The sequence below is a fragment of the Phoxinus phoxinus genome (assembly GCF_949152265.1).
Source record: "Phoxinus phoxinus genome assembly, chromosome: 22".
NCBI lineage: Eukaryota > Metazoa > Chordata > Actinopteri > Cypriniformes > Leuciscidae > Phoxinus > Phoxinus phoxinus.
Window position 1 is genome coordinate 7,729,925 of NC_136897.1, and position 16,406 is coordinate 7,746,330.

Genomic DNA, 16,406 nt, shown 5'->3' on the forward strand with positions numbered 1-16,406 from the left:
GCTTTTTGACAGCGGAAATAGCGAGAGAGATATTTATGATAAAAACATTGCAACAAACTCGCCAGGCTAGGTATGAATGCCTCATTCCCCTCATATTTCACGAATACACGTGCTTTATTCTGATTAGCTGTGTCATTTGGGGGACTTGTAATGCGAAGAAGCTCGTGAGTGGTGTGCTCGTGAGCGCGCAGCTGAAATCGCGGGGTCGAGCAGAGGGTGAGAGGCGCGTGCAGGTGAGCTGAACAACTCTGTACTAGTGTTCAGGCCCTACCATATTAATGCAGTATTAATCATTACTTTCCTTTCTAATGTTCTCATTGTCTCGTTGCAGCCTATGCACTTGAAACTGTAAGTATGATATGAGTTGTTGTTGGTTTGTCACTGACGTGTTGTATTTCTAATTTTATTAAGATTGAGAATGGATAGCGGTTATTTGGGTTTCTGCACATGATGACCTTCCTCATCCTCATCCTCGCTGAGCATGGCGGAGTCAGATGGTGTGGAGTTCTCTGTGAATCGAGCTCAATGCAGGTAGGCATGGGTGTAACGTTAGCATGAAATGAATGTGGGGCGGATGCGATGCGTTTGATGCATGCATATAGAGAGGTTGCTCCAAAATTCAACAGGTTAAGTGCTAATATTAGTAAAGAAAACTACATGTATTGGTTTTATCATTCAGTCTTTATTTAGACTTAAAAAAAATGAGGTGCACTCAGTAATGTTTTGTTAAAGTTTTATACGTAAAGAAATGAAAAGCACTTTTGAAAAAATAATTATACAGTGATATTTACCCTAACATATGTAATGAAGAAGGCTTCAGACATAATTTTTCTAGAAAAAAGAAGAAGAAGTTTTTTTCTGCATGGAGTGGGTCGCCCATGCAGCCATGTTGACATCACATGACCAGCTGTAAAGAATACAATTTTATCTGTCCTGCATTGGTAATTGAGCGATATCAAGAGGTGTTTTACATTTTATTGATATCAGTTGGATGTAAATTGGAAGTTATCATTGTGCATGCTCTTCTGCCCAATGTTGTTCTCCAAACAATGTGAAATATGAAGGCTATGAAAACAAATATAGGGAATGTATATGTAGGCTATACATTGTTTGTTCAAAAAAGGGTTAATATATTAACATTACATTCTAAACCAAAAAAATCAACTGGTTATTTACCATTTTAAAGTAGAAGTTAAAATTACCAAATCAAAAAGTTTAATAAACAAAAGCAAAAGCACAAAATGTTAACTTGTTCAAGGTATGAGGAACACACACATTTACTCTACTGAACATAGTAAACTAATGATTTTACATTTATAGGCTACTCCAGCAATAGTCCCTTTACTGTTAAAGGACAAGTTCGGTATTTTACACTTAAAGCCCTGTTTTCAGATAGTTTCTGATGAGATAGAACGGTTAAGATTACATTTTGCACACATGCTGCTGTCCCGAGAATTTTCGGTTTCTTTCGCTACCCCGGCACCCGTTTTCAGGCCTACCCACTCTAACATATCTCCAACGCTGGAAAACGTTTCCAATATTAACCGATGATCACATTTTCACTTAATGTGATAATAGTTCATTTCACTTTCTTCAGCCTTTCAACAAATGTCCCACCTGCTCACTCACCCACTATTCAGCACACACAGAACAGACATCTAACATATTCACAAAATTGTTTGTTTGAGTGGTGATTTCAATTATCAACAGCAATTCTCAGAAATCGTTTAAATGGGTGGTATAATGTCCTTTTCACAAGATGTAAAATAAGTTTTTGATGTCCCCAGAGTGTGTATGTGAAGTTTTAGCTCAAAATACCCCACAGATATTTTTATATAGGCTAGTCACTTTTTGAGGGTGAGCAAAAACGCACGGTTTTGTGTCTGTTTCTTTAAATGCAAATGAGCTGCTGCTCCCGCACAGAGGGTGGAGCTTAAAGAGCTTGCACTCACACAGACATGCACTGAAAATTTCACAAACTTTTAGCCTTTTATGTTCAAACCGGACTCAAACAATGATGGAGAGACTCAAGAAGAAGTGACAACATGTAGAATGCAACAGGACATTTCTGAATGGTTAGTTGATGAATTTATGTAGCCTATGTGTAGCTATCTTTTAGTTATTGATTAGCATATTCTGTCTTTGATAATCTATAAATCGTGTTCAGGGGGCGGGGTTTATGTCAATTCTAGGGTTGGTGATGTCACTAACGCGGGAGGAATGTCGTGTGGTCCCTACCAGCCGTTTGTTGTAGTCCTTATAAAGCAATTACTTTAAAAGCAAATATCTTCCTTTGCTTTAAACTTTGAGCATTTTAACTTTGCTGATGTTGTTTATTAGCCTGGTTTTACCAGACTCTCGTACATTTCATTTGTACAGAGAGTCTGGCCTCTCTCCATTGACAAGCGTTAACTTCCTCGAAGGCGGGTACTCTGTTGAAGTGTAAAACTACTGGATTTGCCCAGAGTCACTCTGGATCTGCCATAACCAATCACTAACGTTTGGTCGTGACGTATGACGACTCAAACTAGCGCACAACCTCAACCTCATCGCTCTCAGCCACTCCCTCTGTTCGCTGATTGGACCAGTGAAAAATTGACTGGAGAAAACCCAAGAATACACCACAATCCCAGACGTAGTTCTGAAGGAAAATAAAAATTGAGCGGAAGCACGTAGGAGGGCGGAGCCAGGCTAGTTGTTTATGCTCAAACAGCAACATTACACACTAACTAAAGTTAAAAAAGTGAAATCATACTCAACCACCCCTTTAATATAAAGCATTCTCATGTTTTGGTTAGGGTCATGCACCTCTCCCGTAACAGTTCTGTGTCCCGTAACTGTGTCCTCCACTATTTTTTTTCCATATGCGTTTTGTCCAAATAAATGTGTTATTTCACTACACACAGACACGGCTAATCAATAATCAATTTAATTGTTGATTTTCATTTATAATCGATTTTATTGAGAGATGATTTTATAGAAGATGATTGATTTTCATTTGAATGTTTAATTCTTAATTAATTTTGACTAATATAAAGGATTAATATGTTGTTTTCGGCCATAATATGATGACATATAGTCTTCGGGGACGGGCAAGCTCGATCACTGTCATGCAGATTTCAGCTCCAACCCTAATCAAACACACCTGAACCAGCTAATCAATGTCTTCAGGATTACTAGAAAACTACAGGCAGGTGAGTTTTATCAGGGTCGGAGCTAAACTCTGCAGGACAGGTAGGTATCATTTGAACTTTAGCGATTCAGATTCTGCTTATTGATTCCCAATTTCGATTCCAATATGGTAAAAAAAAAAAAACTCAAACATTTAGATATCAAATATATTTATTCTGTGTTTTTTTGCAGTCTTTGGCTGCATTTACACGGCAAGTCTTAATGCACAGATCCGATCTTTTGAACACATCTGATTTTTTGGCCTGCATGTTTACACTCACTTTAGACAGTACTAGTATCCGATATCTGTGTTTACATGAATTCCTGTCGGGTGGTCATGATTATTTGCCAGCATGGACAATATAACAGCTGTCATGACTCATGAATAAAAGCGCAAAATCTTACGGAACAGATATATAGTCCGGAAATAATTTATCTACCAATCAGATCTAGAATTCTGAAGTGAAATAAAGTAGCCCTGTAATATATATATTTTTTTATTAATTCGTATGATTTCACCTCATTGCTGAGAAATATAATGTAGCTTTTAGTAGTGATTGTGAAGCTGTTTTATTTATAAAAGTCACGAAAAACCAGCTCCTGAATGTTTCTGTGTTTGCGCAATACAAGGATATTATAAATGTAAAGTTCCCACCTCTAAAAAGCTGTGAGTGAGCGCATACAGGCACGTCTGCCTTATAATACAACATTAAAAAGCTATCTTTGTGAATAAACGCGTCGTCCTCGCCTTGTGGTAGGTCGGATGTCCAGATATCGGATATGTTTCTGATTTAAAAACCACATTTGGAAGTGGCTCAGATCGGACGCGAAAAAATCGGATCTCGTGCGGATTTTTGTGTTTACACGTGTGCAATAAATTCCGATCTGTGTCAGATGCAAGTAAAAGATTGGATTTTTTTGTGCCAGTGTAAACGCAGCCTGTGTGTCCCTGTTGATGTTGAATACCAAGAATAAAAACAACTAGACTAAGTAATACACATTTCAAACATTGTTAAAGAAAACAGTCAGTATTAAAATAAGAACAAATAAACTAATTAGCAATGGCCAAAATAAATACAACTGAACAAATTTCAGGAACAGAAATTGTAATCAAAGTTAATCTAACTGTATCTTTTTCTTTTTTTATAAATGCTATAGATTAATCCTAAAGTGATTCCATCAAAATCAGTCCGTAAAATTCCAACGAGTGCTTGTCGCTTGGTTTTTGTGGAGCTCATGGGTTCTGTATCCAAATAGGTTCTTTATCCATTCTTTTGAATAATTTAAAAGTAAGTGCCATTACAGGGATCATGTTGATGCATCAGTTTAGAAACTGAGACCAATTGGTGAAGCGTCAGGAAACAGCAAACTCATCAAGCTCCTTCTGAAGTTATATGGGCTGTGTAGCCAGAGACAATGATCAGGGAGTGGTGAGAGATACAATTCCTCGTAAACTGATTCTCTTTTTTTTCCAGCATGGCTAACAACAAGAATAGCACGCTCCGTTGTACTTTCTCGGCCCCCAGCCACAGCAACACTCTCCTGAGGGGGTTGTCCGCGTTGCGTGATCAAGGTCAGTTGCTGGATGTGGTTCTGGCCATTGACAACGAGCGCTTCGAGGTTCACAAAGCGGTTTTGGCCTCCTGCAGTGACTACTTCAGGTGAGATATACACAGTTTGTTAACACCAGCCAACTGAGCTGTAAATCGAGAAATAAGTTACAAGGTTAATCCTTGTTCTTATTGATGACCCAATTAAACGACTTGACTACTGCATATATAGACTTAGATATAGATTTTGTCAGTGTTAAAGAGGTCATAACATGGATTTTACATGGAAGATTTGTTTAATTATTCAATATGTTCCTTTAGGCTTTTTGTCTTTTTTTTTTTTTTCGTGTTTTGCACACACACACACAAAAAAAAGTTGGATATTCACAAAGATGATTATTTTCCACTCTCATTCTGGCCCTTCTGTTGTGATTGGCTAACGCAATTGCATGGGGAAAAAATATTAACAGACCCCTGCTATTGCATGTAAGTGTAAGTAAAGCATTATCAATATAAAACCACCATTTACAGGCCAAAGCATCATTAGTTTAATTACAGTTGCAATTTAGCTTCTGTCAGATTCAATACAGTTGACCGTTTGTCGCACTATGCCTTGTTTACAAAACAATCTGCATTGGAGGTTGTTTTAAGCTATAGATATTTGCTATAGAGGTTCAGTGTTTCCTCTAGGATTTTTTCCAGCTGTGGTGGCAGGCCCATTTCCCCAGGGGGAGGGGGCGCCGCCCATGAGTGATATTCCCATGGGCCAAGCCCCCTTGCCCCAGGTGTTTAAACCTCTCCTAAGTATTATAATTAGGGATGGGTATCGATTCAGATGTTCCGATTCGATTTCAATTCGCAAGCTCTCAATTCGATTCAATTTCGATTCTCGATTCGACTCAATGAATATAGATTTAACACAAAACCTATATTTATAAAAAAGAACAGTGAACATACGTTTACGAGTGGTTAATTAATAAAAAGAAATTAAGAGCCAGTATATTAAACTCTTATTATTTTAGGTACACTTGGGTACATTAAAACAGAACCCAACCATATATATCAAATGCATACAATAAATAGACAGGATTTTGATGCAAGATGAAAAATCGATTATTGAAAAAGTCAGAACAGTCTCATGCCTTGATCAAACAGGATCGGGTTATTTTATGTTTAAGATAAAACAAACATAACATCTCACAGCATTAGAGTAACATGGAGGCTGCAAGCCTATGAAGTTTAGGAAAACTAATACTGGCTTTTGGGTGATATATAAATAAATATGGGGGGAAAAAATCGATTCATAGCCTTTGAGAATCTATATTGAATTAACCACATTTTAAAAAACGATTAATCGAAAAAAAAGTTTTTCTAGTTATAATATGAAAGGTTCCAATTTACAGCGGCAAAGCAATTATGCGCATCCCGTGCGCCGAATGATGCACTTGAAGCAACTCGAAGTCACAGCGTGCAGCGCTTCGCATTGAAAAGTTAAAAGCAAAAAGCGAAGAGATATTTGATGCTTACTGTATTATATCTATGCAACAGATAATTAAGCCTTTATCTTTTAACAGGTTTACATTTCAGTTACAGTGCGCATGAAGAACAATTCATAGTGCTCTCTACTCCAGTGCTGTAATCTAACAGAACTAACGCAATAAACTCCAGTAAGATAAAGTAATTTTATGCAAACCATAAACCTTTATCTACAAATAAAGTATAATAATGTGAACATTGATCTTGGAGAGTGTCATCGTGTTACTCGTAACCGAACGCGACGCGCTGTTTGAGTTCTGAATGGAGAATGACTGAGGAGAGATGAGTTTTCATTCACTTTAACTTAACGACTTCAATATTAATTTTTACCTCACATTATGCTATCGAATGACTTTAGAAGTCTTGGAATATAGTGCACGAAAACTTTATGGTGCTTTACAATGTTTTTTATGCCTTTAGTGGGGCTTAACAATAACACAATAGTATGCACAATATCGGACCTCACTGTGAAGCTGCAGCCGTGGCGGGAGGATTTTTGGTGTGGCGGCCCACCACGGCAGAATGAATGTAGCGGAAACACTGAGGTTGGATATTTTAATGGTACAAAAACCTCTTATATGCCAAAAATCAAGGACATTTTGATTTCTCATGTCATGCCCTTTTAAGGAACACACTAACATATAGATGGTTTCAAAACTATTAGACATACATTAAAGATGCAAACCTATTAAATACACAAACCTAATATAATCTCATGAGGTGTTTAATTAAAAGTTATACATCTTGCTCTTTTTTTCAGTTATGAAAATGTGCTGCTGACTAATAAGTTATAAGCTGCGGGTCAAATGAGACACTACAGAGACACAAACCAGAACATTTGGTGGCATTAAAGCACTGAAAGCAGAATGAAATGCCAAGAAGGACCCAGAATAGATGAGTAGCTGCTGTGTGTACACCACAAATTTGAGTTCAAGCCCACAAATGACTGATGCTTGACGTTCATTAGCCCTTTGAACTACAGCCTTAACCACTATTGAGTTGTTTGCATTAAATGTTTAGGATGTTAAATGTTAAACCTCATGTTTAGGACTGCATGATATTGGAAAAAACTGTCAATGCGATATTTTGTTTTTCTGATATATATATTGAGATATGAAAACTATTTCACCAGATGACTGCAAAAGCTCTATTGGGAAATAATGAATCATTCTAAAATGATTGGGGTGATTTTTAGAGTGAAACAAATTACAGCTAAAATAAAACAAAGATACAAATGAAACAAACGGGTAAGTCTAACAGTATTCAGTCTAACAGTATTCATTTGAATAATCAAATGTAAAATAACTCTGCATAGTCTTCATTGTATACATTTAAATTACTGTTTGTTAAAACAACAAAAGTGATTTTCTCTTCGTATTTTGTGTAATTAATTAACATCTATGACAGACAGCAGCAGGAAAATTAGGCTGCTCTCACTTTAAAAGACAAGGTCGGTATTTTACACTTAAAGCCCTGTTTTCAGATCGTTTCTGATGAAATAGAACGGTTAAGATTAAAATTTGGACACATGCTGCTGTCCCGAGAATTTTCGTTTTCTTTCGCTTTCCCTCCCACCTCCACAATGGCTGCATAGGTGCACAGGAATAATCCTTCCTAAAACGCATTAAACTTTCGTTTACAAAGACGTGAAACTCACCGTCCAATCCAATTGTCAGGGGTGTTCACTGATATGCTCACACAAAAATCGCTGCAAAAGATGCTTTCCAACAGGTGTTTTACCATTCGTTGTAAAACTGTGGACCTATTTTTCCAAACGCCTCACACCCGTACATTCTTCTGTTGAGAGCTTGAATAATAGACACTCCAGCCCAGTTGGTGGCGGCAGAGTAATACCGTACCTCACAGCACATCTAATACAAGTCAATGGAGTTGGACAAAAACTATGATGATAACCTGTTGGGAAAGCATCTTTTGCAGCGATTTTTGTGTGAGCATATCAGACGCTGTGCATCTGCATTTTGGGGATTTTCTGCCATTCTTCTCTGCAGATGCTTTCAAGCTCTGTCAGGTTTGGATGGGGACAGTTGGTGAACACAGCCATTATTAGGTTTCTCCAGAGATGTTTGATTGGGTTCAAGTTCAGGCTTTGTCTGGGCCACTCAGGAACATTCACAGAGTTGTTAATAAGCAGCTCTTGTATTGTCTTGGCTGTGTGCTTATGGTCATTGTCCTGTTAAAAGGTGAATAATCTGCCCAGTCCAAGGTTCTGAGTGCTCTGGACCAGATATCTTTGTAATTTACTGCATTGAGCTTTCCTTTTATTCTGATGAGTCCCTGGGTTCCTGCTGCTGAAAAACACCCCAACAGCATGATGATGCTGCCACCACTGTTCTATACCTTGTGGATGGTGTTGTGCTGGTAATGAGCGGTGCTTGGGTTCCTACGGACATGACATTTGGAGCTAAGGTTCATCAGACCTCTGATCAGAGACCAGAGAGTCCTTTAGGTGCTTTTTACCACATTCCAAGTGGGTTTTCTTGCCTTCACTGAAAATCCACTTTACTTTTGTTGACAGGTGTGTGCCTTTCCGATCATGTCCATTCAATTTCATTTGCCAAAGGTAAACTCAAATGGAAGTGTAGAAACATCCCAAAGATGATCCAGCAAAATTGAAATGTTCCTGAGCTAAATTTCAAGGGAACCAGAGAAGTGTATGAATACTTATGCAATGTAATTACTTCAGTTTTTATTTTTATTAAATTGGGACATTTATCACAAATCTTTTGTTATTTTGTTATTGCTTTGTCATTATGTTGTATGGATTGTAGATTGGGAAAAAAAGTAATTTAAAGCAGTTTAGCATAAGGCTGCAAATCTGAAATAGGGGAACGAGGGGAAGTTGACATTTATGTCAACGTTGACTAGTCTCTGAAGACGTTATTAATGAACAAGTAAGCCTGAACCTCGAGCTGAGTATATATAATAATAAAAATCTCAATAATCGAGTCTCAAGTCATTTCATGCCTGGAAAAAAAAATAAAAATTCATACTCAAAAATCCAATTGTGCTCCATAGACACGAGTGGCTAGTCGACATCAAGCTTAAAGCGTCATGGCAGCGCATTAAAGTTGACTAGTCTGTGCAACACCTAGGCTGCAACCAAAAAAAATTATAGAAAAAATTAAGGGGTACGAATAATTCCTCAAGCACTGTATATAATACATTAAATGGACAAAAATATTGGGACACCTGACAATTACACCAACATCGCATTCTAAAGATATAGACATTTATATGTAGTCGGTCCCTCCTTTGCAGCTATAACAGTTTCCACTCTTGGGAATGTTCCCACTCCATGTGTGGGAAGGCTTTCCACAAGATTTTCACAAGTGTTTCTGTGGGAATATTTGCCCATTCATTCAGTAGAGCATTTGTGAGGTCAGACACTGATGTTGGATGAGAAAGCATGACTAGCAATCTCCGTTCCAGCTCATCCCAAAGGTGTTTGATGGGGTTGAGTTCAGGGCCCTGTTCAGGCCAAGTTCTTCCACACCAAACCCAAACAACCGTGTCTTTATTGATCTTGCTTTGTGCACTAGGGCACAGTCATGCTGGAAGAGAAAAAGGCCTTCCCAAACTGTCCCCACAAAGTTGAAAGCACATCATTGACTAAAATGTATTGGAATGCCGAAGCATTCCGATTTCCGTTCACTGGAAGTAAGGGGCTTAGCCCAACCCATGAAAAACAGTCCCCATACTACTACCCCTCCTCCACCAAATTTTACAGTTGGCACAATGCAGTCAGACCAGTAATGTTCTCCTGCAATCTGCTAACCCCAGACCTGGCCATCAGACTGCCAAACAGAAAAGCATGATTCATCACTCCATGTTTCCACTGCTCCAGAGTCCAGTGGTGATGTGCTTAACACCATTCCATCTGATGCTTGCCATTGTACTTGGTGATGTAAGCTTGCATGCAGCTGCTCGGTCTTGGAAACCCATTCCATGAAGCTCCAGCTGCACAGTTTTTGTGCTGATATTAATGCCAGTGGAAGTTTGGAACACTTCATCTATGAAATCTGCGACTTTAAGCTCCAACGCTCCTCAGCACTCGGTCACCCACTCTGTGATTTAATGTGGTCTTTCACTCCTTGGCTGAGTTACTGCAACGCTTCCACTTTCCAATATTACCACTTACAGTTGAACGTGGATTCTCACGTGGGCTGAAATTTCACAAACTGACTTATTGCAAAGGTGGCATCTTATCACAATGCCACACTTGAATTCACTGATCTCTTCAGAATATCTCATGTACTCCTGTGGTAAAGGGTCTGATTGAAACATCTGAATTCAAGAATTACGAGGTGTGTCCCAATTATTTTGTCCATATATTGAATATATGATATATGAAATGCATCAGTGAATGTTTGCACTTTATGTAATATATATGTATGAGTCCCTCAGTTGTCCTTCTCTGTGAAAGATGACATTGCAGTTCTCTTCTTTTTAAAGAATGGCCAACTATGCGCTTGAACCATTCCCTTGGCCATTTTGTCAACTTCAAACAGCGTGAAAAACAATGAAAGCTTGCTCTAACCTGTGCAGCTCGTTACAGTATTAAGTTCTGATTGGTTGATCACTGGTATTTATAGTATGAGGATGATAAGGGGGAATGGTGGTTTTACAAAGGGGATGCATTTGTCAAAGCAGTATGTCATCACAACCCCCAGCCTTAACACAGTGTGTTGTTACCGGGATGATCAAAGACTGTTTTTAAGTTTTGTGAGTTCCTTTTTTGTTCTGAGCAGTTAAACTGCCAACTGTAGTATGTGAGAACATCACATCCTTTCACGTATGAATCCAAAAAAAATCTCAAAATGAACCAGTCTTTTCCTGCAATTAATATTAACACACTAACATTGACATTCTATGATGTTCAAAACAAAGGTATCTGTTAACATTTCAGAAAATGTGTCACCCTTTAAAGCACTGAAACAGCCAGAGACATCTTGAACATACAAATTGAAGAACGCATCTTGTGTGAACATATCCATCAAGTTTAAAATGTTTTTGTTCAAGGCGTAGAACTTTTATTAATATTCTTTATTTTTTTATTTTTTTTATGCCTACTTAGAAAATGACTGGGAAAAATATTTCCGGAACCAAGGTTGCTAAAAATGTGAGCAGTCACTTTTGTACTTTAGGGTTAGCTTTTAAAAATTTGCAGATTCTTTCTTCACAATTTGAACAGAGTTGTAAAATATTTTCTTCTTGATCCATACAGAGCCATGTTTACTGGAGGAATGAAGGAGTCAAACCAGAACACCATAGAGCTAAAAGGTCTTTCAGCAAGAGGACTGAAGCACATTATTGATTTTGCCTACAGTTCTGAGGTCACTTTGGACTTGGACTGCATTCAGGATGTTCTTGGTGCTGCTGTCTTCCTGCAGATGGTGCCTGTGGTGGAGCTTTGTGAGGAGTTCCTGAAATCAGCCATGAGTGTTGAGACTTGTCTAAATATCGGCCAGATGGCCACCACTTTTAGCCTCTCGTCCCTTAAACAGTCGGTTGATGCTTACACGTTCCGTTACTTCCTGCAGATAGCACAGGAGGATGATTTCCTTCACATTCCAATGGAACGACTGGTTTTCTTCCTTCAGAGCAACAAGTTGAAAAACTGTAGTGAGATCGACTTGTTCCATGCAGCGACCCGTTGGCTGCAGCATGACGCATCCAGACGAGCTGCAGCCAGCGAAGTGCTCTGCCACGTGCGCTTCCCCCTAATGCGATCGTCTGAGCTTGTAGACAGTGTCCAAACGGTCGACATCATGGTGGAGGATGTGCAGTGTCGATACTTTCTCCTAGAGGCCTTCAATTATCAGATCCTTCCATTCCGACAGCACGAAATGCAATCACCTCGAACTTCCATTCGCTCAGACGTTACGTCACTTATTACTTTTGGTGGAACACCCTACACCGACAATGATCGCACTGTAAGCAGCAAAGTTTACTATCTGCCCGACATCACAGTGCGACAGTTCAAAGAGTTGACCGAAATGGAGATGGGATGCAGCCATGCATGCGTGTCAGTTCTCGACAATTTTGTGTACGTCGTGGGTGGGCAGCATTTGCAATATCGCAGTGGAGAGGGCGCAGTTGATATTTGCTTTCGCTATGACCCCCATCTGAACCAGTGGCTTCGAATCCAACCCATGCAGGAGAGCCGCATTCAGTTTCAGCTTAACATACTGCATGGACAACTTTATGCTACAGGGGGACGCAACAGATCTGGCAGCTTGTCCTCTGTAGAGTGCTATTGTCCAAGGAAAAATGAGTGGACTTATGTGGATTCCCTGAAGAGGAGAATCTGGGGTCACGCCGGAGCTACATGTGGAGAGAAACTCTACGTCTCTGGAGGTTATGGGGTGTCTGTGGAGGATAAGAAGACTCTTCATTGCTATGATCCAGCCTTGGATCAGTGGGATTTCAAGTGTCCCATGAACGAACCGAGAGTCCTGCATGCTATGATCAGTGTAAACAACCGTATTTATGCTCTCGGTGGCAGAATGGACCATGTTGACCGCTGCTTTGATGTCCTAGCTGTAGAGCATTACATTCCAGAGACCGATCAATGGACAACAGTCAGTCCAATGCGTGCTGGTCAGTCGGAGGCTGGCTGCTGCTTGCTGGATAAAAAGATCTATATAGTTGGAGGATACAACTGGCACCTAAATAACGTCACAAGTATTGTGCAAGTTTATAATACAGAGACGGATGAGTGGGAAAGAGATCTTCATTTTCCAGAATCTTTTGCAGGAACAGCTTGTACACCTATTATACTTCCCCAAACAACCACTCAGCACTAGGCACATATACTTACATTTGCTGTTTTACGCTTACAGTTTTGTGTCCTCAGGGACAGCAGTAAAAGTAATGGTATAATTGGTTTGCCCTTCACTTTTTAGAAACATGAATGATTTAAGGCCTGTTCATGTATGACATGAAAGCACAAACTTTCCTGATGACCCTTTTGAGAATGTGAAGCATCTTTCTACACATATCTACTCACCAGTTGGTTTTGGCCCTTCTTGTAGATTGCCCCATTTTAAACCAATGAGAGTTTCTGACAAGTGCCTGTGGGATTTGCATTGACGACAGTCTTGAATGGACCAATATATATATGTATATTATTATTATTCTTTTTTTTTTACTGGTTAATAATGTTTTTAACCTACCTACAGTTTTGTTTTCTCTCACAAACTAAGCAAGCACATTTCATTAGGCACTTTAATGTTCAATCAGTGATTTAATGACTTAAAACGGTGCATTCTCATGTTTTTACAAGGTATATACAGTATGTCAAGGGACTGGATCATGTACATGGAACTATAGCACAATGTTTTTGTCATGATATTGTGTCAGCATGTAATTTGAATGTGTAAAAAAAACCTGCATTCTAAAAACGACCTATGTTGTTTTTTGTGCATTTATAGTATGATGATGTGTTTGATTTACCTTTGTGTTAATGTTGTTTCCCCTAAATCCCTTTAATGGGGTGGTTCAGCCAAAAGTGAAAATTCTGTCAATAATTACTCACCCTCATGTCGTTCCATACCTGCAAGACTTCGGAACACATGAAGATCTTTCTGATGAAATCTGAGAAAAGATTGTAAAACTAATCCAAATTGTTTTTTGTTGTTGTTTTTTTTCTATGAAGAGACACAATCAAAGATTGAATTTAGGCCTCTATTCACGTATAAACATTCATCAACACATCAGTTGTGGTAAACGGAAGCTCAAGCATGTTCGCTTGACTTACGAGAACCAATGAGGTTCATTCTCGTATTACGCTGCACGTTTGAGCTTCAGCCAGCCCGGTGTCACCCCAAAACGTCATATACTGACGGGTCTTGACCATACGTCAAAAGACGACGAAAAGGGTACCCCTATAAGGTCAATATGAGACGCAGACATAAGCGCACCAGCAGCGCCTCCTAGCGGTACCCTAATGCATACCTAAACCCAACCATACCCGAATCGTCACACATGGATGTTATAGGGGTACCCTTTTCGTTGTATGTTGCCGTATGGTCAAGACCCGTCAGTATGTGACGTTTTGGGGTGAGACTGTGTTACTTCAGCAAGAACCGTGCGTCAAGCAGGTTCAGTTGAGCTTGTGTTTTATGTTCACTGTCTGATCAATGTTTATATGTGGCTAAAAGCCTAAATTAAATCTGTTCATCAAGCGATCGAGTCTCTTTAGAAAATTTGGATTTCAATTTCAATTGGTATGGATTAGTTTTACGATCACTACGAGCTTTTTGAGCGTCGAAGTGGTAGTTGCGTATCTGCCAATGGAGGGACAGAAAGCCCTCAGATTTCATAATTTTTTTTTCATTTGTGTTCTGAAGATAAGCAAAAGTCTTATGGGTTTGGAACAACATGAGGGTGAGTAATTAATAACAGAATTTTCATTTTTGGGAGAACTAACCCTTAAGGTGTCAGAAACAGTGGGTCTCATTCACTAATAATTGCGTGGATTTTTTCGTATTGGTTTGCACTTTTCATGAGAAATTTCCTCCTAATTCACAACATGTGCGTAGTGCACACAAACCGTAGATTTGTTCTTTAATCTCCTTCTAATGTTAGTGAATTTGGAGTATTCTAAATGAGCCGCTATGTGAACAAGGTTAGTCATTTGTATAAAATATGCCTAAACCATCTCCATATAAGGCTTTCAGCAAAACCTTTCCTTTAGCTTTTCATCACTCAAGTCAAACGTACTGTATGCCACTCTCTGCAGCCGCACTCGCCAGATCCTCAAGCAATGCCAAGTGTGTCATTCTCAAAACCAGTTCAAACACATTAAACACCTTTTATACAGATGTGGATCTGTGCCGATGCCTGTCGTGTCGATGAGGTCTTCGCAGGGGATTTTTCTGGTATCTGCTGACATACAGCTCTGCGATGAGGTTGTGACTAGGTGCAGGTCTACCATCTGATCTGGATACGACCCGGATCTGGCTGGCTACGGTAACCTCGGGAGAAGGATGAGATAGACTAATAAATGCCATTCTTCTTACGATGTAACAAGTTCATCTGGTGTTCTGGAAAGTGTTTCTGTTTGACCTTATTTATGCAGCCTAACAATACTAACAGATTTGAATTATAGAAATGTGTTATGTGTTTGCCAGGTTAAAGAGATGTGTTTTAGTCTAGATTTAAACTAACCGAGTGTGTCTGCTTCCGGACAAGGCTAGGAAGGACTTTTAGAGTTTGGGTGCTAAATATTTTTGAGATAAAATATAACTTCTTAATTTGATTATAAGGCCGCACAGTAAACAATTGCTTTATATGTGGTTTCAGTTGTTCCAAATTTTTTCGTAACTTAGAAAACATATTAGTACGAAAGTTTTTGGGGAATCATGATTTGTTTGCACAAATTTGTGCGTACGCAGCAGGCTTGGTGAATGAGACCCATTGTTCTTTCCAACAACACAAATTCTGTGTATGTATACAGATAGTTAATTTACCAGCAGTAAATGACTTGTCAACCTTATAGCTCAGGACTCATTTACCTGCAAGATGTAAAGCTAAATATGGACAGCATCTGGCGATACTTTTGAGTAAGTTAGCTGGGTCTTTACACATGAACAAATGGCCTTTTATCTTGTACTGGACTTATGCCACAGATCAGCCTTAATTTACCTGTTAGAAGCATTAAAGTTCTGATTATGTAAACAACAATTTCCTGGAGTTTTCACCCAAGCAGCTTTAAATCTAAAAAAAAAAAAAAACAGTATTTCAATAATTTTTGTGTGACAAATTCTGTTTTTTTATGTAAATGTACTTGTTACATTTTTAAATGTGTGGTTTAAAAACAAACAAAAAAACACTGAATGTATTACAGGTATATTGGTAGCACTTTTGCCGTTATCCTTTTACACAGTTTGTCTTCCATGTGTAAAATTGTGTTTTTGTTTTTATCAATTTGCTGTGTTGTGACCATTACAGTGTGGTCTAAATGAAAATACACACACATGTGTTCTCAATTTCAGTGATGCTACTATTACAAAAATAACGTTTCTGCAAGTATATAAAGTGTTTTACTTATTATGTAGGCCTACTGTTGTTATTGCTGTGTGCAAAACATACCTTTATAGGCTCTTATTTTCTATTGCAATAATG

At 38.7% G+C, this 16,406-nt stretch overlaps 1 protein-coding gene across 3 annotated transcripts; it reads left to right on the forward strand.

Moving 5' to 3' along the window:
• klhl26 (kelch-like family member 26) lies at positions 1 to 16,334 on the forward strand. 3 transcript variants are annotated; one of them, XM_079596765.1, is made up of 4 exons: positions 1 to 233; positions 412 to 531; positions 4,647 to 4,832; positions 11,503 to 16,334. In XM_079596765.1, exons 2-4 carry the CDS (start codon positions 482 to 484, stop codon positions 13,082 to 13,084), a joined length of 1,818 nt encoding a protein of 605 aa, XP_079452891.1. In that variant the 5' UTR covers positions 1 to 233; positions 412 to 481; the 3' UTR covers positions 13,085 to 16,334. The 3 variants fall into 3 exon arrangements, with proteins under 3 accessions (XP_079452891.1, XP_079452892.1, XP_079452893.1); XM_079596766.1 differs by lacking the exon at positions 1 to 233 and having other exon boundaries at positions 246 to 531; XM_079596767.1 differs by lacking the exons at positions 1 to 233; positions 412 to 531 and adding an exon at positions 11,353 to 11,397 and having other exon boundaries at positions 4,741 to 4,832.
• Positions 16,335 to 16,406: the final 72 nt, after the last annotated feature.

What these genes read in the sequence shown, in the direction of transcription:
- klhl26 (XM_079596765.1), top strand. Translation starts at nt 482, where the DNA reads ATGGCGGAGTCAGATGGTGTGGAGTTCTCTGTGAATCGAGCTCAATGC. An exon ending in GTGAATCGAGCTCAATGCAG is followed by an intron (nt 532 to 4,646) that starts GTAGGCATGGGT and finishes TTTTTTTTCCAG; the next exon opens with CATGGCTAACAACAAGAATA. An exon ending in TCCTGCAGTGACTACTTCAG is followed by an intron (nt 4,833 to 11,502) that starts GTGAGATATACA and finishes TGATCCATACAG; the next exon opens with AGCCATGTTTACTGGAGGAA.